Genomic DNA, 22,764 nt, shown 5'->3' with positions numbered 1-22,764 from the left:
CATGAAGCCAGGAATTTGAGACAAGCCTGGCCAACATGATGAAACCCCATCTGCACTAAAAATACAAAAAATTAGCCTGGGCGTGGTGGCTCATGCCTGTAATCCCAGCTACTCAAGGGGATAAGGCATGAGAATCTCTTGAACCCAGGAGGCGGAGGTTGCAGTGAGCTGAGATTGGGCCACTGCACTCCAGCCTAGGTGACAGGGCAAGACCCTATCTCAAAACAAACAAACAAACAAACACAAAAAGGAGAACATATGTGTGAATTTTAGGCTTTTTTTTCCAAGGTGAGTTGAAGGAAGACCTATAACTAGAGATAATCTCCAACTCGTACTGATGTGTAAATATGCAATGTTTGAGACAGGGCTGAAATCCAAACAGAAATTTTCTTTATTTTTGTTAAATAATGACTGTTGCTACAACATTACAAGATTATGGAGAGCTGCCAAGGCAGTACTTGTGAAAACATACTGCTCTAAATGCCTGTATTAGTTTAAAAAAAATGAATTAAATGTCTCCACAAGGACATTGACATGGAAGAAAGTGGCAACCCTAAATATGTGATAAAATAAAAAAATGAAAGAGTAGAAATAAACTACTCAAATTTGCAATAACTAGTATTTAAAAAGCAAGTGAGAGTGCTATATTGAAAAAGAATCAAATCACAGCACTGTTCTAGTTGCTTAGTGAATACAAATTGAAAAATAGCAGGATACAAAAATCAACATTCACAAATCAGTAGCATTTCTACATGCCAACAGTGAACAGTGTGAAAAAGAAATCAAGCCAGTAATCTCATTTTTTTTTTTTTTTTTTTTGAGACGGAGTCTCGCTCTGCCGCCCAGGCTGGAGTGCAGTGGCCTGATCTCAGCTCACTGCAAGCTCCGCCTCCGGGTTCCCGCCATTCTCCTGCCTCAGCCTCCCGAGTAGCTGGGACTACAGGCGCCCGCCAACATGCCCGGCTAATTTTTTTGTATTTTAGTAGAGACGGGGTTTCACCATGTTAGCCAGGATGGTCTCGATCTCCTGACCTTGTGATCCGCCCGTCTCGGCCTCCCAAAGTGCTGGGATTACAGGCTTGAGCCACCGCACCCGGCAGTAATCTCATTTATAACAGCCACAAATAAAAGTAAATATCTAGACATTAACTCAAAGAAGTGAAAGATCTCTACAATGAAAACTATAAAGAACTGATTAAAAAAACTGAAAAGGACATCAAATGGAAAGATATTTCATGTTCACGGATTGGAAGAATCAATATTGTTAAAATGTCCACACTACCCAAAGCAATCTACAGATTCAATGCAATCCCTATTAAAATGCCAATGACATTCTTCACAGAAATGAAAAAAAAAAAAAAAAAGCTAAAATTTATATGGAACCACAAAAGACCCAGAATAGCCAGACATCCTGAGCAAAAAGAACAAAACTCGAGCAATCACATTACTTGACTTCAAATTATACTACAGAGCTTTAGTAACCTAAACAGCATGCTACTGATATAATAACAGCCACATAAACCAGTAGAACAGAATAGAAAACCCAGAAACCAATCCACACACCTATAGTGAACTCATTTTTGACAAAGGTGCCAAGAACATACACTGAGGAAAAGGTAGTTTCGTCAATAAATGGTGCTCAGAAAACTGGATATACATATGCAGAAGAATGAAACTATACCCTTATCTCTTGCCACATGCAAAAATTAAATCAAAATGAATTAAAGACTGAAATCTAAGATCTCAAATTATGAAATTACTACAAGAAAGCATTGGGAAAACTCTCCAAGACATTGGTCTGGGCAAAAGTTTCTTGAGTAGTACTCCACAAGCACAAGCAACCAAAGCAAAAATGGATGGATCGGATCATATCAAGTTAAAAAGCTTCTGTGCAGCAAAGGAAACAGTTAAGAAAGTGAACAGACAACTCACAGAATGGAAGAAAATATTTGCAAACTACTCATCTGACAAGGGACTAATAACCAGAATATATGAGGAACTCAAACAACTCTATAGGAAAAAAAAAATTAATAATCTAATTTAAAAATGGGCAGTTGAGCGTGGTGGCTCGTGCCTGTAATCCCAATGCTTTGGGAGGTTGAGTCAGAAGGATAGCTTAAGACCGAGAGTTCAAGGCCAGCCTGGGTAACATAGCGAGACTCCATTTCTACAAAATATAAAAAATTAGTTGGGCATGGTGGTGTGCACCTGTAGTCCCAGCTACTCAGGAAGCAGGAGGATCACCTGGGCCCAGGAGGTTGAGGCTGTAGTGAGCTGTGATTGCACCACTGCAATCCAGCCTAGTCAACAGAGTGAGTCCCTGTCTCAAAAAAAGGAAAATAAAATAAAAATGGTCAGAAGCTTTGAAAAGATATTTCTCAAAAGAAGACAAAAGAATTTCTCAAAAGAATGGCAAACAAGAATACAAAAATTACAGGCTCACACCTGTAATCCCAGCATTTTGGAAGGCCGAGGTGGGCAGATTGCTTGAGCTCAGGAGTTTGAGACCAGCCTGGGTGACATGGTGAAACCCTATCTCTACAAAAAGTACAAAAATAAGCCAGGCGAGGTGGCGCATGCCTGTGGTCCCAGCTACTTGGGAGGCTGAAGTGGGAGGACTGATTAAGCCCAGGAGGTTGAGGTTGCAGGGAGCTGAGATGATGCCACTGCACTCCAGCCTGCGGTGATGGAGTGAGACTCTGTCTCAAAAAAAAAGAAAAAGTGCTCAACATCATTTATCATCAGAGAAATACAAATCAAAACTAAAATGAAGTATCTCATCCTAGTGAAATGGGCTTTCATTCAAAAAACAGACAATAACAAATACTGGCAAGGTTGTGAGGAAAGGGAACCCTTGGACACTGTTGGTGGAAATGTAAATTAGTACAACCACTATGGAGAACGGTTTGGAGGCTCCTCAAAAAGCTAAAAACTGAGCTACCGTACAATCCAGCAATCCCCACTGCTGTGTATATACCCAAGAAATCAGTATATAAAAGAGATATCTGCACTCCCGTGTCTGTTGCAGTCAGCACTGTCCAAACAGCCAAGATTTGCAAGCAACCTAAGTGTCCATCAACCCATGAATGGATAAAGAAATGCGGTACTTATACACAATGGAGTACTATTCAGCCATAAGAAAGAATGAGATCCTGCAATTTGCAACAACATGGAACTGGAGATCATCACGTTACACAAAATATGCCAGGCACAGAAAGACAAACATCGCATGTTCTCACTTATTTGTGGGAGCTAAAAATGAGAACAATTGAACTCATGGAGATAGAGTAGAAGGATGGTCACCAGAGGCTGGGAAGGGTGATGGAAGGGGCTGGGGAGAAGTGGGAATGGTTAATGGGTACAAAAAGTAGTTAGAAAGAATGAATAAGACCTAGTATTTGATAGCACAAAAGGGTGACTATGGATAATAATTTAATTGTGTATTCTAAAATAACTAAAAGGGTATAATCTAATTGTTTGTAACACAAAGGATAAATACTTGAGGGGATGGATATTCCTTTCCATAATGTAATTATTATGCTTCTCATGCCTGCATCAAAAATATCTTTTTTTTTTGAGGCAGAGTCTCACTCTGTTCCCCAGGCTGGAGGTGCAGTGGCATGATCTCAGCTCACTGCAAGCTCCGCCTCCTGGGTTCACACTCCTGCCTCAGCCTCCTGAGTAGCTGGGACTACAGGTGCCCACCACCACACCCGGTTAATTTTTTGTATTTTCAGTAGAGATGGGGTTTCACCATGTTAGCCAGGATGGTCTTGATCTCCTGACCTCATGATCCACCTGCCTCAGCCTCCCAAAGTGCTGGGATTACGAGCATGAGCCACTGCTCCCAGCCCAAAAATATCTTATATACCCCATACATATATACCTAATAAGCACCCACAAATATTAAAAATAAAAAATTTTCCATGAATTAAAAAAAAAACAATGGGCTGAGTACCATGGCTCATGCCTGTAATCCCAGTACTTTGGAAGGCCAAGATGAGAGGATCATCCGAGGCCAGGAGTTTGAGAGCAGCCTGAGCAACACAGCAAGACCTGTTCTCTCCAAAAAAAAAAAAAAAAGCTGAATGTAGTGCTGAATGCTTGCAGTCCTAGCTACTTGGGAGGCTGAGGTAGGAGAATTATATAAGTCCAGGAGTTTGAGGTTACAGTAAGCTATAATTGCACCTCTACACTCCAGCCTGGGTGACACAGTGAGAACATGTCCCTATAAAGAAAAAAAAAGTAATGAAAATCATAACATAAAAGATACATGAGTGCTCTGTAAACTGAGGCTGGGATAGACAGTTCTAGATGTAATTACTAAAACCTCTAACTCTTACTAAAAATAAAAAGCAAAACAAAGCTGATTTTGAAGAAAATTAACATTATGGACGCTGACATTCTTTTTGAAAACCACTTAAAGGCCTATCAGTAGGATAAGAATTAATTTTGGTATATGATGAAATGTTATGCAGCCTTAAAAAGAACTGTTAATAGCATGAAAAAATTCTTCACTAGTATAAGGGGAAAAGGAGGGTATAAAGTTATATTTACATTTACACTGAGTTCCAAATATAGTTAAGTGTCAGTGGTGACACTACTGCTGTTTAGAATATTTAAAAAATCATATTCTTTCACATTGCCAAGTTTTAATAACCAGAAAAAATACATTTTTAGTAAGGATAATATGGCTAACTGCCCATAAAGCTATAAAACAGCAAGTCTGGTGGAAATAAAACCAGTCAACAGACAAATAACAGTGAAAAACAAAAGAAAACCATAAAATCTTACCAAATAACAACATTCTGCCAAATGGGTAATGAAAGGATTTTTTTCAAGTTTTGTAAGAACAAGCCTATTCTATAAACTATGTCAAAATACGATGATGAGGATGATAGCAAGCCAACATTTATATTTTTAGTGCCAAGTAATATACTATGACTTTCCATACATTATCATTTCATCCTTGCAACACTACTATGGACATGATTACTATACTTTATCTTCAGTTTAAAGGTGGACAGAGAGGTTAAAGTCACTGAGCTGATAAATGGCAGATCTCTGATTTAAATCCAGCAATATAACTCTAGACCTTGAGTTATTACTACTTTGTACTATGTAGTGTACAATTTATTTCAAATAAATACATTTATATCCTGAAACCTGACAAAGATACTAAAAGTCAAAAAAAGTTGGTTAATTTTACTTCATGTGTAAGTTTAATAACATTTTAAATAATATAATGAAAATACAAAAAGTAAAAAAATAAGAAAAGGAGGCCGTATCCTCAAAATTCAAGGAATGTAACAAAAATCTAGTCAAACAATTTACTATATTTGTATAATAAATAGAAAAGGAAAACTGTAGTGATATAAAGTAATTAACAAGAATTTAATAAGGTTAAATATCTATTCATAACTAGGTACACATAAAACTTACGAAGGCTATCATTCTTAAAAAAGATAACATTTTAATATAAACAGAAATCACACATGCCAAAGATATAAAGAATAAATTCCCAGATTCCACTCCATAAATCATTGAGAAATAGCTTATACATATAGAAATGTGAATAATTATCTACATGAATTATAAATGCATATCAATTACATAAATCTAAATGAAAACTTTTAAGGTATATCAATGAAAAAACCAAAATAAATAAAATTTAGACCCAAATATTGATGGAGCAGAGGAAGCAGGTATACTTTTATATCAATGATAGCATTATAAAATGATTTATTCTTTTGGAGAGTATTATGGCAAAATCCAGTAAGAATTTATGCGAAATAATGTTATTAATAAGCAAACAAACATATCCATGTAAATTAAAGCCTATATAAAAATACATACCTAAAAGATTACACATAAACACAGGGTGATGTAAATGGAGTCAATCCATGGTGGTTACTAGCAGAGACCTGTGGTCAAACTTGAATTTGAATCCTGGTTCAACTATGTGAACTTGGGCACGTTTATTGGTTCAATTTGCTCTTGATACGACCTAGTTGTGAAGGCTTATTTGGTTACTAGGGTAAAGCTGCTCTGGCAAAGACTACATGCAAGCATAGAATGTATTTATTCAACAAATATTTACTGAACATCTACTACAGTTGTCCCCTCCTTACTCAGAGGGTATCTGTTCCAAAACCCTAGGGGGATGCCTGAAACTATGGATAGTACCAGACCCTATATGTACTATTTTTTTTTTCTTATCCGTACACACCTACAATAAAATTTAATTTATAAATCAGACATAGTAAGAAATTAACAAAATAATAATAAAATGGAATAATTATAACAAAATGATGTAATAAAAGATATGTGAATGTGCTTGTCTCTCTCAAAATAGTTTATTGTACTGTACTCACCTATTTTCAGACTGAGGTTGACTGCAGTAACTGAAACTGTGGAAAGGAAACCACAGATAAGGGGAGACTGCCCTTACCTTCACTTCACTAAAATATGCCAGGCATTATTTTAGAAAAGGACTGAAAAATGAATAAGACACATAAGAGAGCTCCTTTCCTGGTTTATACTTCAGCAGGGAGAAGCAGAAAATAAGTATGAAAATAAATGAAGACATAATTTTGGCTACCGATAAATGCTGTGAAGATAACAAAAGAGGGTGACAGATGTAGTAATCAGAATGGGGGACAGTCTTATTTGGGTAGTGAAGAAGAGCAATTCTGAAAAAGCGACTGAGGCCTGAATGCAAAGAAGCTGTCACATAGGTACCTGTAGAAAATGCAATTTAGACAGAGGGAACAATATATACAATACAAAGGCTATATGGCTGGAATAAACTTAGTATATCTTTTGTGGTGAGAAGTTGGGGCACAAAAAGTCAATGTGGCTAGAAAAGGAAGAGGAGAGTGATAGTGATAGGGGAATCACAAAAATAGGCAGAGGCCAGGTCTTACATGTCATTGAAGTCACACTGCCTTTGCCTCTTAAGCTCCACCTACTCCTGTGTAAATACCTGCTGGGAGGCACACCCATCTAGGCCACTGGGACAGTTTTCTGGACTCAGGTCTCTGGCCAGCATTCCCACACAGCCCCAGTACCTTCCTTGTGTCTTCCCCAGATCCATCTGGGCTAGAAATTGGCATCAACTTCTGAGCCCTCACAAGACATGGAGCAAGCCTAGGCTTAGGGCGTCCTCCAGTGCTGAGACAACTGCAGTGGACACAGGCTCAGGAAACACAACAGTCCGTCTGTTTAGAATCCCGGCAAGACCCTCTGAGGAAGGCCAGACATAAACAAAGCCAGACTGTGAAAACTAAAATAAAAATGTAACCCCTTGATATGTAGACACTGTCACACTTCCACAAGCATCAAGAACATTCAGAGAAATATCACCTCATCAAATGGATAAAATAAGGTGCCACTTACCCCAAAGTGATGGAGATGTGAGATCTCTGAAAAAATGTTAAATAGCTGTTTTAAGGAAGGTAAATGAACTTCATGAAATCACAGAGACTCAATTGAGGAATATATCAAAGAAATTTAATGCAGAGATTGAAATAATAAAAACGATCAAACAGAAACTCGGGAGCTGAAAATATGATGAATGAAATGAAAGATGCAATAGAGAGCAACAGCAGCAGAACTGGTTAAACAGAACAATCAGTGAGCTTGAAAACAGACTATTTGAAAATACACAGAGGAGAAAAAAGAAAAAAACAAAAGAAATGAAGAAAGCTTATGGATCTGTGGGCCAACATAAAAAAGCAAATATTTGGGATATTGGAGTTAGGTGGGGAACTGAGAAAGACAGGGGTAGAAAGTGTATTTGAAGAAATAATAACAGAAAACTTCCCAAACCTGGAGAAAGATATAAATATCCAGGTAGAGGAAAGTCAAAGGTCACCAATCAGAGTCAGTCCAAGTAAGGATACTCCAAGACATATTATAATCAAACTCCCAAAGGTGAAAGACAAAGAGAGGATCCTGAAAGCAGCAAGAGTAAAGATGCAAATAACATTTAGGAAAGATTCAATACACCTGGCAGCAGACTTCTCAGCAGAAACATTACGGGCCAGGAGTGAATGGGATGATATGCTCAGAGTGTGGATGGAAAAAAAAAAGCCTTCTAAGAATACTCTATCTAGCAAAGCCATTATTTAGAAGTGAAAGAGAGATAGACTTTCACAAACAAAAACTGGGGATTTATCACCAGAGCTGTCCTACAATAAACGCTAAAGGGATTTTTTTAAACCACAAGAAAAAGACTGTTAACATGATTGTTACACTAATATTATAATCATGATGCATAAACCACTTATATATTTACTAAGAAGACTAAAAAACAGAAGTATTAAAGGTAATAACTACAATTTACCAAGAGATAGGCAATATAAAAAGGCAAATTATGACATCAAACATTCAAAATGTGGGGAAGAGAATGGAGGTAATGTGTATAGGGTTCTTTGTTTCTTTTCTCTTCTTTTTGCGATCAAAGTAAAGTTGTTATCAATCTTAAATAACTTGTTATAACTAGAGAATATTTTTTTGTAAGCCTCATGGTAACCACAAAGCAAAAATCTGCAACAGATACACTAAAAATAAAAAGCAATAGATTAAAACATACTGCCGGAGAAATCACTTAACCACAAAGGAAAACAGTAAAAAAGGAAGAAAGGAAGAGAGGAATTAGAAAAGAAGAAGCAAAAATAGCAGTAAATCCTGATGTATCAATAATAACATTGAGTGTAAATGAATTAAACTGTTTAATTAAAAGACACAGTTGCTGAATGGATTAAAAAACAAGATCCAACTATATGTTGCCTACAGGAAAATCACTTCACCTATAAAGACACACATAACTGAAAGTGAGGGGACGGAAAAAGATAGTCCACGCAAATGGAAATCAAAAAGGAGTAGGAAGAGCTATATTCGTATCAGATAAAATAGACTTTTTCTTTTTCTTTTTTTTTTTTTTGAGACAGAGTCACGCTCTGCTGCCCAGGCTGGAGTGCAGTGGTGTGATCTCGGCTCACTGCAACCTCCACCTCCTGTGCTCAAGCAATTCTTGTGCGTCAGCCTCCCAAGCAGCTGGGATTACAGGCATGTGCCACCATGCCCAGTTAATTTTTGTATTTTTAGTAGAGATGGGGTTTTGCCATGTTGGCCAGGCTGGTCTTGAACTCCTGAGCCAAGCCTTCTGCCCACCTTGGCTTCCCATAGTGCTGGGATTACAGGCATGAACCACTGTACTTGGCCAGACAAAATAGATTTTAAGTCAAAAATTGTAAAAAGACACAAAGGTCATTATACAAAGGGTTCAGTCAACTGAGCAATAAGACATGACAACAGTAAATATACGCACATTCAACACCAAGAACACCCAAATATATAAAGCAAATATTAATATTAGTAAAGCTAAAGGGAGAGATAAGCTGCAATACAGTAGCAGCAGGGGACTTCAACATCTCACTTTTAGCAATGGACAGATCACCCAGGTGGAAAATCAACAAAGAAACACTGGAGTTAAATTATACTCTAAACCAACTAGCCCTAACAGACATCCATAAAACATTTCATCCAACTGGTGCAGAATGCACATTTTTCTCATCAGTACCTAAAACATTCTCCAGAATAGACCACATGTTAGGCCAGAGAACAAGTCTCAACAAATTAATTAAACAAAGTTGAATAATATCAATATCTTTTCTGGCTGCAACAGAGTAAGACTAGAAATCAGTAACAGGAGGAACTTCTGAAACTGTAAAAATACATGGAAATTAAACAACATGTTCCTGAATGATCAATAGCTCAATGAATAAGTTAACAAGGAAATTTAAAAAGTTCTTGAGAAAAACAAAAATGGAAACACAACATACCAGAAACTGTAGGATACAGCAAATGCAGTAGCAAGAGGAAAGTTTATAGCAGTAAATGCCTCCATCAAAAAAATAGAAAGACTTCAAATAAACAATCTAATAATATACCTCAAGGAAACAGAAAAGCAAGAGCAAGTCAAAGCCAAAATTAGTAGAAGGAAAGAAATAATGAAGATTAAAGCAGAAATAAGTGAAATTGAGACTTAAAAAAGTACAAAAGAGGAACAAAACAAAAAGTTTGTTTTCTGAAAAGATAAATCAACAAACTTAGCTAGACTAAGAAAAAGAGAAGACTCAAATAATTAAAACTAGGGATGAAAAGAGAAACAATAGCAGCCTGGACAACATAGATCCTGTCTACAAAAAAATTTAAAAAATTGGCTGGGTGTGGTAGCACATGCCTGTAGTCCCAGCCTTGGGAGTCTGAGGTGGGAGGATCCCTTGAGCCTAAGAAGTCGAGGCTGTAGTGAGCTGAGATCACACCATTGCCCACTCCAGCCTGGGTGACACAGCGAGACCCTGTCTCAAAGTAAATAAACAAATTTAATTAATAAATAAAAGCAGTATTCATGTAAAATAGAAAAGAAAAAGAAAAAGGAAACATTATAACAGATACCACAGAAATACAAGAAATCATTAGAGACTACTACAAACTACATGCCAACAAATTAGAAAATCTGGAAGAAATGGGTAAGTTCCTGAACACATATAACCTACCATGATTGAATAATGAAGAAAACCTGAATAGACCAATAATGAGTAACAATATTAAAAGAGTAATAAAGTCCCCATCAAAGAAAAGTACAAGACCTTATGACTTCACTGCTAAATTCTACCGAAAGTTTAAAGAATACCAGTTCTGCTCAAACCATTTCAAAAAACTGAAGAAGAGGGACTATTTCCAAATTCATTCTATAAGGCTAGCATTACCCTGATACCAACACCAGAAGAAGAGACAAACAACAAAAAACTCTACAGGCCAACATCTCTGATGAACATAGATGCAAACATCCTTGACAAAATACTGGCAAACAGAATTCAACAAAACATTGAAAAGATCATTTGCCATGATCAAGTTGATTCATCCCAGGGATGTAAGGAAGGCTCAATGTATACAAATCAACAAATGTGATATATTGCAGTAACAGAATCAAGAACAAAAACCGTATGTTCATTTCAATAAATGCTTAAAAAGCATTCAATAAAATTCAACATCCTTTCATGATAAAAGCCCTAAAAAAACAGGGTACACAACATACCCCAACAAGATAAAGTCTAAATATGACAAACACACAACTAATATTATATTGAATGGGGAAAACTGAAAGCCTTTCCACTAAAATCTGGAATAACACAAAGATGCCCACTTTCACCACTTTTACGCAACATAGTACTGGAAGTCTAAGCCAGAGCAATTAGGCAAGAGAAATAAATAAAGGGCATCCAAATTAGAAAGGAAGAAGTCAAATTAATCCTTGTTACAGATGACATGATCTCATATTAAAACTTAAAGATTCCACAAAAAACCATTAGAACTGATAAATGATCAGTAAAATTGAAGGACACAAAATCACCATAACAAAAATCAGTAGTGTTTCTATATGCTAACAGTGATCAATCTGAAAAAGAAATCAAGAAATCAACCTCATTTACAACAGCTACCAAAAAATACCTAGGAATAAATTAAACCGAAGAAGTAAAAGATCTCTATAATGAAAACCATGAAATAGTGAAGAAAGAAATTGAAGAGGACACAAAAAATGGAAAGACATCCCATGCTCATTAATTGAAAGAATCAATATTGTGAAAATTTCTATACTACCCGAAGTGATCTACAGATTCAATGAAATATCTGTCAAAATAGCAGTCACATTCTTCAAAGAAACAGAAAAAAAATCCTAAAATTATATGGAACCACAAAAGACCCTGAATAGCTAAAGCAATTCTGAGTAAAAAGAATGAAGTTGGAAGTATCACAGTATTTGATTTTAAATTATACTGCAAAGCTATAGTATCCAAAACAGTATGGTACTGGCATAAAAACAGACACATAGACCAGTGGAATAGAACAGAGAACTCAGAAATAAATCCACACACTTACAGCCAACTTATTTTTGACAAAGATGCCAATTCTGCAATTCTGCAATTAACAAAGTGAACATACATTGGGGAAAGTCACAATCTCAATAAATGGTGCTGGGAAAACTGGTTATCTATATGCAGAGGAATTAAACAGCCCCATTTTGGCTACATGCGGTGGCTCAAGCCTGTAATCCCAGCACTTTGGGAGGCCAAGGCAGGCAGATGACTTGAGGTCAGGAGTTTAAGAGCGTGCTGCCTGGCCAACATGGTGAAACCTCATCTCTACTAAAAATACAAAAAAATTAGCCAGGCGTGGTGGTGAGCACCTGTAATTCCAGCTACCTAGGAGGCTGAGGCTGGATAATCACTTGAACCTGGGAGGCAGATGTTGTAGTAAGCCAAGATCACAACACTGCACTACAGCCTGGGTGACATAGCTAGACTCCATCTCAAAAAAAAAAAAAAAGAGCCCCATCTCTCACCATGTACAAAAATCAACTCAAAATGGATTTAAAACATAAATGTAAGACCTGAAACTATGAAAGTACTAGAAGAAAACATTGGGGAAATGCTCCAGGACCTTCATCTGGGCAAATATTTTTTGGGCAAGACCTCAAAAGCATAGGCAACCAAAGTAATAATAGACAAATGGGATTACATCAGGCTAAAAAGCTCCTGCACAGCAAAGGAAACAATTAACAAAGTGAAGTGACAACCTACAGAATGGGAGTAAATATTTACAAGTTATCCATCCAGCAAGGGATTAATAACCAGAATATATAAGGAACTCAAATAATCAATAGCAAAAAGATACATAATCAAATTAAAAATGGGCAAAATACCTGAATAGACATCTCTACAAAAGCAGACATACAAATGGCCAACAGTTAAATGAAAAAATTCAACATCAATCATCAGGGAAATGCAAATCAAAACCACAATGGGTTATCATCTCACCATAGTTAGAACGGTTATTATCAAAAAGACAAAAAATCAAGTGCTGGCAGATATGTAGAGAAAGGGGAATGCTTGTACTCTGTTGATAGGAATGTAAAGTAGGACAACTGTTATGAAAAACAGTATGAGGCTGGGAGCAGTGGCTCACACCTGTAATCCCAGCACTTTGGGAGGCCGAGGAGGGTGGATTACTTGAGGTCAGGAGTTCGAGACCAACCTGGCCAACATGGTGAAATCCCGTCTCTACTAGCAATACAAAAAAAAATTAGCCAGGCGTGGTGGCAGGCACCTGTAACCCCAGCTACTCTGGAGGCTGAGGCAGGAGAATTACTTGAACCTGGGAGGCAGAGTGTGCAGTGAGCCAAGAGTGTGCCACTGTATTCCAGCCTTGGCGAAAGAGCAAGACTCCATCACAAAAACAACCCCAAAAAGCAGTATGGAGGTTCCTTGAAAAACTAAAAATATGATCTAGAAATCTCACTGCTGGGTAGATATCCAAGAGAAAGGAAATCACTATGTCAAAGAGACAGGTGCACTCCCATATTTGTTGTAGCACTATTCAAAATAGCCAAGATACGGAATCAACCTAAGTGTCCATCAACAGATGAATGAATAAAAAAAGTGGTATATGTATACAATGGACTATTACATGGGCATAAAAAGAATGAAATCCTGTCATTTGAAACAACATGGATGGACCTGGAGTTCATTACATTAAGTGAAATAAGCCAGGCACAGTAAGACAAATACACTGCATGTTCTCATTCACATGTGGGAGCTACAAAAGTGGATCTCATGGAGGTAGAGTAGAATAATGGTTACTAACGGCTGGAAAAGGAAGAGTGGTAGGGGAGGATGAAGAGAAGTTGGTTGATGAGTACAAAAATACAGTTAGATAGAAGGAGTAAGTATTCGATAGTACATTATGGAAATTATAGTTAATAACAATTTATTACATGTTTCAAAATAACTAGAAAGAACTGTAATATTTCCAACACAAAAATATAAATGTTTGAGGTGATGATATCCCAATTACCCTGATTTGATTGTTACACATCATATACATGCAGCAACATATCACATGTACCCCAAAAATATGTACAACTAAATATAAAATGTCAATTAAAAAATACAAAAAAATTAGATTTCATATACAAATGCCACCTTGTATAAACTGATAAGTGCCTCAAGAGAAATAAATAAAAATTTAAGATAATTCACATAGTGAGTGATTTCTAAATTTAATTTCAGAGTTGGGGGGAAGGGATCAAACTGAGTTCATAACAAGGGGAAAGATTAAGTGAGGTCTTTAAAGTTAGATAAGATATGAACAATCAGGTAGAGATGTGTGGGAGAAGGAAAGCCATTCCTGGATAATAAAATAGCCTAAGAATATAGAGACAGGGCATACTGTGTGTCATTTGGAAATAAGGAAGGTAAGATTGGTTGAGACAAATTACAGAGGAACTTATTATCACAGAACATGTAAAGGAAGGAAGAATGAAAAGAGGAAGACAGAAGACCAAAGTCTAAACTTTAAGGAAATGCTCTTAAAGACATCAAGAAACAGAGTCAGTTTGATAGTGAAAGAGTACCAAAGGTATTGAGAGACACACAGAGAGAGAGAGAGAGAGAGAGAGAGAGAGAGAGAGAAACAACAACAAAAAAACCCAGTAAGTGAAAGAGGCTCAATAAACACTTGTTGACTGAATAAAAGGAATGACTATTATTGTACACTGTTACGGAAGTCAAAAGTCAAAAATGAGTCTAGTGATTTTACAAGAACATGAAAGCAAGATGACATGCTCTTTGAATACAGAAGTTTATAATCTAGTCAGGAAGATTGGGAACTACTTAATATTACAATATTACACAAATCATCTAGTATGTCATCTACCTTTATAGGTGAACACGTCTGAACATGTATATCTGTAGTATTCCTAGATAATTCTGAATCCATGCAGCTTTTAAATTTAAAACTTTAATAATAAATAAGTGAATACCTTTCATATGATAGGAAGGGAACGGTGTTCAAATAATTCTGGAGGATTTATTAAATGAAATTTTCTTCTCAGATTGGTGACTTTATTCAGAGTATTATCTATTTCAAAGCAAGTAAAAAACCAAACTTAGAAATACACTAGGTATCTAGAAAAGAAGCACTTGAAATTCAACATCTATTTATGCTTTATCCCTAGACAAGCAAGAGGTATGAATTCTATAGTGATGTTATCATACTAAGTAAAGATGCCATTGTTCCTACCAGAAGATTATGGATGGTAACAGTGACAGTATTATTTTTAACAGTCAAACCAAAGCCTGAATTACCTAAAATATTTAAATTTTAGGAGCAAACTAGACTAGAAATTTAATAAAATAATTTTCCAGGTAAGATTAATAGGTTTGAAAGTCTGATTTTGTCTCTTCTCTCTCTCTCTCTCCATATATATATACATATACACACACACACACATAGTATCTCCCCCAGCATTCCACTGAAATATATTTAAAAAGTAAAATTAAAATCTCTGCCTACATTTAAAGGACAAGTTGATTACCATATATTTAATTATAGTACCTTCCTTTACTAGGACTATATTAAGGATAATGACAATATAGAAAGAAGCCTAAAAATATTTCAGAGGACTCTTTTAACTGTCTAAGATATTATCTCAGCTTATTATTAGTGAATAGGCAATGACGTCAAATTAAAACAAGAAAGCAAGCTCTCCTGTGGAAGTGATTGTAAAAATGTATTTATGTACATACCCCACCCCAATATCCACATATCTACCCCCTCACACCCAATGCCACACATAAACTGGGATGACTGATTTTCTACTCAATCACACAGTCAATCAACAATGGTAGAAACATCCATGTTTCTTTGTTAATAAGCTAATATCTGGCTTCTGTTTGTTGATCCAAAGTATAAGGCAAGGGAGAAGCAAGGCATTATAAATTTTGCTACACAATTAGTTGTTTCAAATATCATACAGACTTCATATTATTGGGTCAAGTAACATTTTCTAACCTTTATACAAATAAAGACCACTTTTACCTATATGACATCTTAACATTGCTAACCCTGCCACCTTTACTGTACAAAATCTTAAGATGAGAGTGTGGCTTTATAGTATAGACTATTTTTGATCCGTTCATATATATTCTGATTTATTTCATGTGATTAGCCTCCAATGCAGAATCACAGAACATACAATATGCTTAGTATATTCTTTCTTCTTTTCTTTAAACCATTGTTTAGTAAGGACCAAATATTGAATAACTTTTAATTTCTAGTGATTATTGTTTCATGCTCAAAGTGTAACTGTTATTCAGGATATTTTAATAAAAAAAAAATGTCTGTAGTCCCAGCTACTTGGGAGGTTGAGGCAGAGGATCACTTGAGCCCCAAAGCTCAAGGCTGTACTGCACAATGATTATATCTGTGAAGAGCCACTGCACTCTAGCCTGACTAATACAGCAAGACTGTGTCTCAAATAAAATAAAACAAAATAGCAATATAAACTTTCCATTAATACATGATTAGTAGGGTCAGAATTTGAAATTAGATTTTCAAGTGCCAATTTAAGAAATATACTTACCTTTGATTCGAGGTAGACATTTGCTGATGACATTTTTGTAATTTTGCATATGTAACTAACTAAAGAGATGGCACAAAGAATAAACAGGCTATCATTAATTAATGCTCGAACAAACACAGTCCATTTCAACTGATTTTCTGGGACATCTCCATGAACTAGCATTGCACAAGTCAAGTTCACCACTAAAAAGAGCAGGCTCGCCATTATAAAGCCGAAATGCAGTAGAACTCTGAAAGAAAAAAAGTGTATTAGATGGGTTATATAACTAACAAGAAATTAAATTTAATTCTGAATTAGTTTGTTATGTTAGGTGCAAGAATTCCTTCAGTTTGAAATGTTTATGAATGGCATAGATTTTTAAGCATTTATTCAGAAGTAACCTCAGGTTGAGCTGAACTCAGTTGTCTCTACCAGGAATAAGATAGGACAATTTTAACACTATTTCAAGTAATCTCGAATTTTTCATTTTTATAACTATTAAGCATATTTTCATTAACCTTTCCAATCCAAGAGTTATCAGGCTTTTACAATGTGCCTGAAAATTAATATAATGTACCTAAATTTATATTGATTACCTAATATTAATTTTAAGAGTTAGGCCAGGCATGGCGGCTCACGCCTGTAATCTCAGAACTTTGGGAGGCCGAGGTGGGCAGATCACTTGAGGCCAGGAGTTTGAGACCAGCCTGGCTAACATGGTGAAACCGCATCTCTACTAAAAATACAAAAATTAGCCGGGTGTGGTGGTGCAAGCCTGTAGTCCCAGCTATTTAGGAGGCTGAGGCACGAGAATCACTTGAACCCAGGAGATGGAGGTTGCAGTGAGCCAAGATAGTGCTATTAAACTCCGGCCTGGGTGAGAGTGCGAGACTGTATCAATAAAAAAAAAAAAAAAAAAAGGAGAAAACAATTTTAAGAGTTAAAGCATGTTTTAAACAATATTCCTTATGAACGTCTGATTATAGCAAACAATGCTTTCAAACTTGATTAAAGAAGAACATAGGGACAGTGTATGTAGAGTTTCAAGCACTCATTAATACCTCATGTTCTTATAAAGTTGCATATTTACTGTGCATAAAGAGCAACTCTGCACATAAAATCCTTAATCTCCTCCCCCTAAAAAAATTTAGGCTACCTCATAAGAACTCTTCAGTTAAGGCTGCTATCTGTATCAAGTAGCAGTAACAACTATCTGTATGAATGTAATCCCAGTTCAAACACATTTATACTCCCAAATTAAATACATATGATGCTGAAATTTATCTGGCTTCCTGATATATTGGGTCATTTCAATAGTGGAAATCATAAAGTAGCTGCCTTTGGAAATGGTTTAAATGAGGTAAATTGAAGGTAATGTGCAATCCGTAACAAGCAAACTAAACTGCTTAGCGTACATGTAAAGCAAAAAGATTTTCGTTTTAAAAGGTTGTATTTTAAAGTTCTTTCAGATTAAATAATAAAAACAGTAATTACATAGTTTGAAACCCAAAAAGAATCTTGGAATTACCTATATATCCAGATAATTAGAGTAGTTTAGAAAACCAAAGCACAGAGAGGGTACGTGAGTTGCACAGTAAGCATGTTAGTGGGAAAATTGGGTTGGAAACCCCAATCTCCCGACTCCACAGCTTAGCACTCTTGCTTTTGAGATTGATCAGAACATTCTCACTACAAACAGCATAATCTAACTTTGGCAAAAGTTATGAAGTTAGATCTAATATTTGAAGCAGGGCAGGGACAGAGCAGCAAAAAACCAAAAACTGAGTCAGCTGTATGGCTGAAGAGAGAGAAATGTGGGCTACTCAATTTACTTCCTTTGAACCAATCTAACAACTTGGTTTTCTATAAAACCGTGAAGGTGCCTTCAACAACCACTCCCCTTCTACCATGAGAAGTCTGCTATAAAAAAAAATTAGATCTTTTAGATACTAAGCCTTATTATTAATGAATTAATGCTTTAGATCTTTTAGATAGAAATTTAGATACTCATAAAACTTACTTGTGTCTGTCAAGTTCAGTGGCACATCTGACTTTATATATAACCTATAAAGAGAATATAAAAAGAAAATTTTGAAAACATATAATATAGAATTCTTAAATATGTTCTGATTTTGTGTTTTAAAGTGCTACAACTATAAACAACATACAGCAAGCAAAGTTCAAATGTTAACAGCTGAACTACCATAAGCTAAAAGACAGCTTTCCAAAGGCTTAAAACAATAAATCAATAACTTTCTTCGTTATCAACATAAACGTACATTTCTATCTTTAAAGATTTAAACATAATTAATTCAGTTTAAACATTTGCTGAACTTTTATTATGAAGCAGACATTGTGCTGAATGGCTTGCCACCTATCCTAAACTTCATTAGTCATGTTTTATTCTAAAATAGAACTTCTTGCTTAAATATGAATATGGCTGAGTGTTCTCCAAAGACTATTTTCTTCAGTAATGAAATGAATTAGTAAAGTGAGATGAGGTAACAAGAGTGAACACAAAGATAATGAGCATATATCATATTTAGTAAACTTTCTTCTTTTACAAAGTCTTACAAAAAGCAGGTGCTCAGATACTTGTTGAATAAAGTTAGGCGGGTAGGTAAACAAAATTTGAAATAAACATGGTATATTCTGAGAACATAGTACTAAGGGTCTCAAGTCCTTACTGGTAAACTTTAAATTATTCTTTAGATAATGGGAAGAAATTGAAGGTTTTTATACAGCTATTCCAAAATACGGAATTTCACTAATCTGACATTAATGTACAGGCTACTACAGAGGAACGACAAAATAAAAGTAGAAAGACCAGTTACAGGACTATTGAAGTAGAGTATGAACTTTGGGGACCTGGAAAGAAAGAAGAAAGTATATTACAAAGAAAAATAGTGGAGGTACATGGTAACTTACTGATTTCATTCAAACATTTACCAAGTGCCTATTATATATCACACTCTATGAAAGATGCCATGGATTCATAAACATGACCACAGTTTCTGCTCTCTAGGAGCTCAGAGTATGAAAGAACAGATAAACCATCTATTCTGATACATTGTGATATAAATGCAAAATATGCTATCACTAAATCTATAAAGAGAAAAATACTAATTTGCTCCAAGAAAGGGTATGAGGTAAGGGGAAAAACTGGAGCATCACGGAGGACTTCTCATATCTGAGCCAACTTACGAAGAGTAAATTGGTGTGAGGCAGGTGAATCATCAGGCAAAGACAGACGCCTGTGCATCTACTCATACCTACTGTACAGCCATGTGTTGCTTAATGACAGAGATATGCTCTGAGAAATGCATTGTTACAAATGCACCATTTGGAGACATGAGGGGTCCCTTTCAAGATGGCCAATAGGAACAGCTCCAGTGTGCAGCTTCTAGCAAGACTGATGCAGAAGATAGGTGATTTTTGTATTTCCAACTGAGGTAACTGGTTCCTCTCACTGGGACTGGTTGGACAGTGGGTGCAGCCCATGGAGGGCGAGCCGAAGCAGGGCGGGTGTTGCCTCATCAGGGAAGCGCAAGGGGTTGGGAGATTTCCCTTTCCTAGGCAAGGGAAGCCATGACAGACTGTACCTGGAGGAATGGTACACTCTTGTCCAAATACTGTGCTTTTCCCATGGTCTTAGCAACTGGCAGACCAGGAGATTCCCTCCTGTGCCTCGCTCAGTGGGTCCCACACCCACAGAGCCTTGCTCAATGCTAGCACAGCAGTCTGAGATCAACCTGCAATGCTGCAGCCTGGTGGGGGAGGGGCATCTGCCATTACTGAGGCTTAAATAGGTAAACAAAGTAGCTGGGAAGCTTGAACTGGGCGGATCCCACCATAGCTCAGCAAGGCCTACCGCCTCTCTAGACATCACCTCTGTGGGCAGGGCACAGCTGAACAAAAGGCAGCAGAAAACTTCTGCAGACTTAGTCCCTCTCTGACAGCTCGGAAGAGAGCAGTGGTTCTCCCAGCACAGATTTCGAGCTCTGAGAACAAACAGACTGCTTCCTCAAGTGGGTCCCTGACCCTGTGTAGCCCGACTGGGAGACACCTCCTAGTAGGGGCCGACTGACACCTCATACAGGCAGGTGCCCCTCTGGGATGAAGCATCCAGAGGAAGGATCTGGCAGAAATATTTGCTGTTCTGCAATATTTGCTGTTCTGCAGCCTCTGCTGGTGATACCTAGGCAAACAGGTTCTGAGGTGGACCTCCAGCAAACTTCAACAGACCTGCAGCTGAGAGGCCTGACTGTTAGAAGGAAAACTAACAAACAGAAAGGAATAGCATCAACATCAACAAAAAGGACATCCACACCAAAACCACATCTGTAGGTCACCAATATCAAAGACCAAAGGTAAATGAAACCACAAAAATGGGGAGAAACCAGAACACAAAAGCTGAAAATTCTAAAAACCAGAGTGCCTCTTCTCCTCCAAAGGATAGCAGATCCTCGCCAGCAATGGAACAACACTGGACAGAGAATGAGTTTGACGAGTTGATAGACGTAGGCTTCAGAAGGTCAGTAGTAAACTTCTCCGAGCTAAAGAAGTGTGTTCTAACCCAATGCAAGGAAGCAAAAATCCTTGAAAAAAGGTTAGACGAATGGCTAACTAGAATAAACAGTGTAGAGAAGACCTTAAATGACCTGATACAGCTGAAAACCACAGCACAAGCACTTCAGGATGCATGCACAAGCTTCAGTAGCCAATTCAATCAAGTGGGAGAAGAAAGGATATCAGTTATTTAAGATAAATTAATAAAACAGAGTGAGAAGACAAGATTAGTGAAAAAAGAGTAAAAAGAAATGAACAAAGCCTCCAAGAAATATGGGACAATGTGAAAACACCAAATCTACGTTTGATTGGTGTACCTGAAAGTGACAGGGAGAATGGAACCAAGTTAGAAAACACTCTTCAGGATATTGTCCAGGAGAACTTCCCCCAACCTAGCAAGACAGGCCAACATTCAAATTCAGGAAATACAGAGAACACCACAAAGATACTCCTCGAGAAGAGCAACCCCAAGACATGTAATTGTCAGATTCACCAAGGTTGAAATGCAGGAAAAAATGTTAAGGGCAGCCAGAGAGAAAGGTCGGGTTACCCACAAAGGGAAACCCATCAGACTAAGAGCGATCTCTTGGCAGAAACACTACAAACCAGAAGAGAGTGGGGGCCAATATTCAATATTCTTAAATAAAAGATTTTTCAACCTAGAATTTCATATCCAGCCAAACTAAGCTTCATAAGTGAAGGAGAAATAAAATCCTCTACAGACAAGCAAATGCTGAGGGATTTTGTCACCACCAGGCCTACCTTACAAGAGCTCCTGAAGGAAGCACTAAACATGGAAAGAAACAACCGGTACCAGTCACTGCAAAAACATGCCAAATTATAAAGACCAATGATGCTATGAAGAAACTGCACCAATTAACGGGCAAAAAACCCAGCTAACATCTTAATGACAGGACCAAATTCACACATAACAATATTAACCTTAAATGTAAATGGGTTAAATGCCCCCAGTTAAAAGACACAGACTGGCAAATTGGATAAAGAGTCAAGAGCCAATGGTGTGCTGCATTCAGGAGACCCATCTCACATGCAGAGACACACACAGGCTCAAAATAAAGGGATGGAGGAAGATCTACCAAGCAAATGGAAAGCAAAAAAAAGCAGCAGTTGTTTTCTGATAAAACAGACTTTAAACCAACAAAGAACAAAAGAGACAAAGAAGGCTATTACTGAATGGTAAAGGGATCAGTTTAACAAGAAGAGCTAACTATCCTAAATACACCCAATACAGGAGCACCCAGACTCATAAAGAAAGTCCTTACAGACCTACAAAGAGACTTAGACTCCCAATAATGGGAGACTTTAACACCCCACTGTTAATGTCAATATTAGCCAGATCAATGAGACAGAAGGTTAACAAGGATATCCAGAACTTGAACTCAGCTCTGCACCAAGCAGACCTAATAGACATCTACAGAACTCTCCACCCCAAATCAACAGAATATACCTTTTTCTCAGCACCACATTGCCCTTATTCTAAAATTGACCACATAATTGGAAGTGAAACACTCCTGAACAAATGTAAAATAACAGAAATCACAACAAACTGTCTCTCAGACCACAGTGCAATCAAATTAGAACTCAGGATTAAGAAACTCACTACCACACAACTACATGGAAACTGAACAACCTGCTCCTGAATGACTACTGGGTACATAACGAAATGAAGGCAGAAATAAAGATGTTCTTTGAAAACAATGAGA

The 22,764-nt window shown here is 36.9% G+C and overlaps 1 protein-coding gene across 1 annotated transcript in view; it reads right to left on the bottom strand.

Annotated features, from left to right (window-relative positions):
- GPR137C (G protein-coupled receptor 137C) overlaps window positions 1–22,764 on the bottom strand; it is a gene marked incomplete at its 5' end in the record, with an annotated part of 87,338 nt that overhangs the window by 22,388 nt on the left and 42,186 nt on the right. The window contains 2 exons of the mRNA XM_011961976.1: window positions 16,493–16,721; window positions 18,492–18,535. Of these exons, the coding sequence (XP_011817366.1) occupies window positions 16,493–16,721; window positions 18,492–18,535 (273 nt within the window). The remainder of the gene's footprint in view (window positions 1–16,492; window positions 16,722–18,491; window positions 18,536–22,764) is intronic.

This window comes from Colobus angolensis, unplaced genomic scaffold (genome assembly GCF_000951035.1).
Source record: "Colobus angolensis palliatus isolate OR3802 unplaced genomic scaffold, Cang.pa_1.0 Scaffold57, whole genome shotgun sequence".
Taxonomy (NCBI): Eukaryota; Metazoa; Chordata; class Mammalia; order Primates; family Cercopithecidae; genus Colobus; species Colobus angolensis.
Note: the sequence above shows the minus strand (reverse complement) of the source record. Positions and strands in the feature narration are given on the sequence as shown.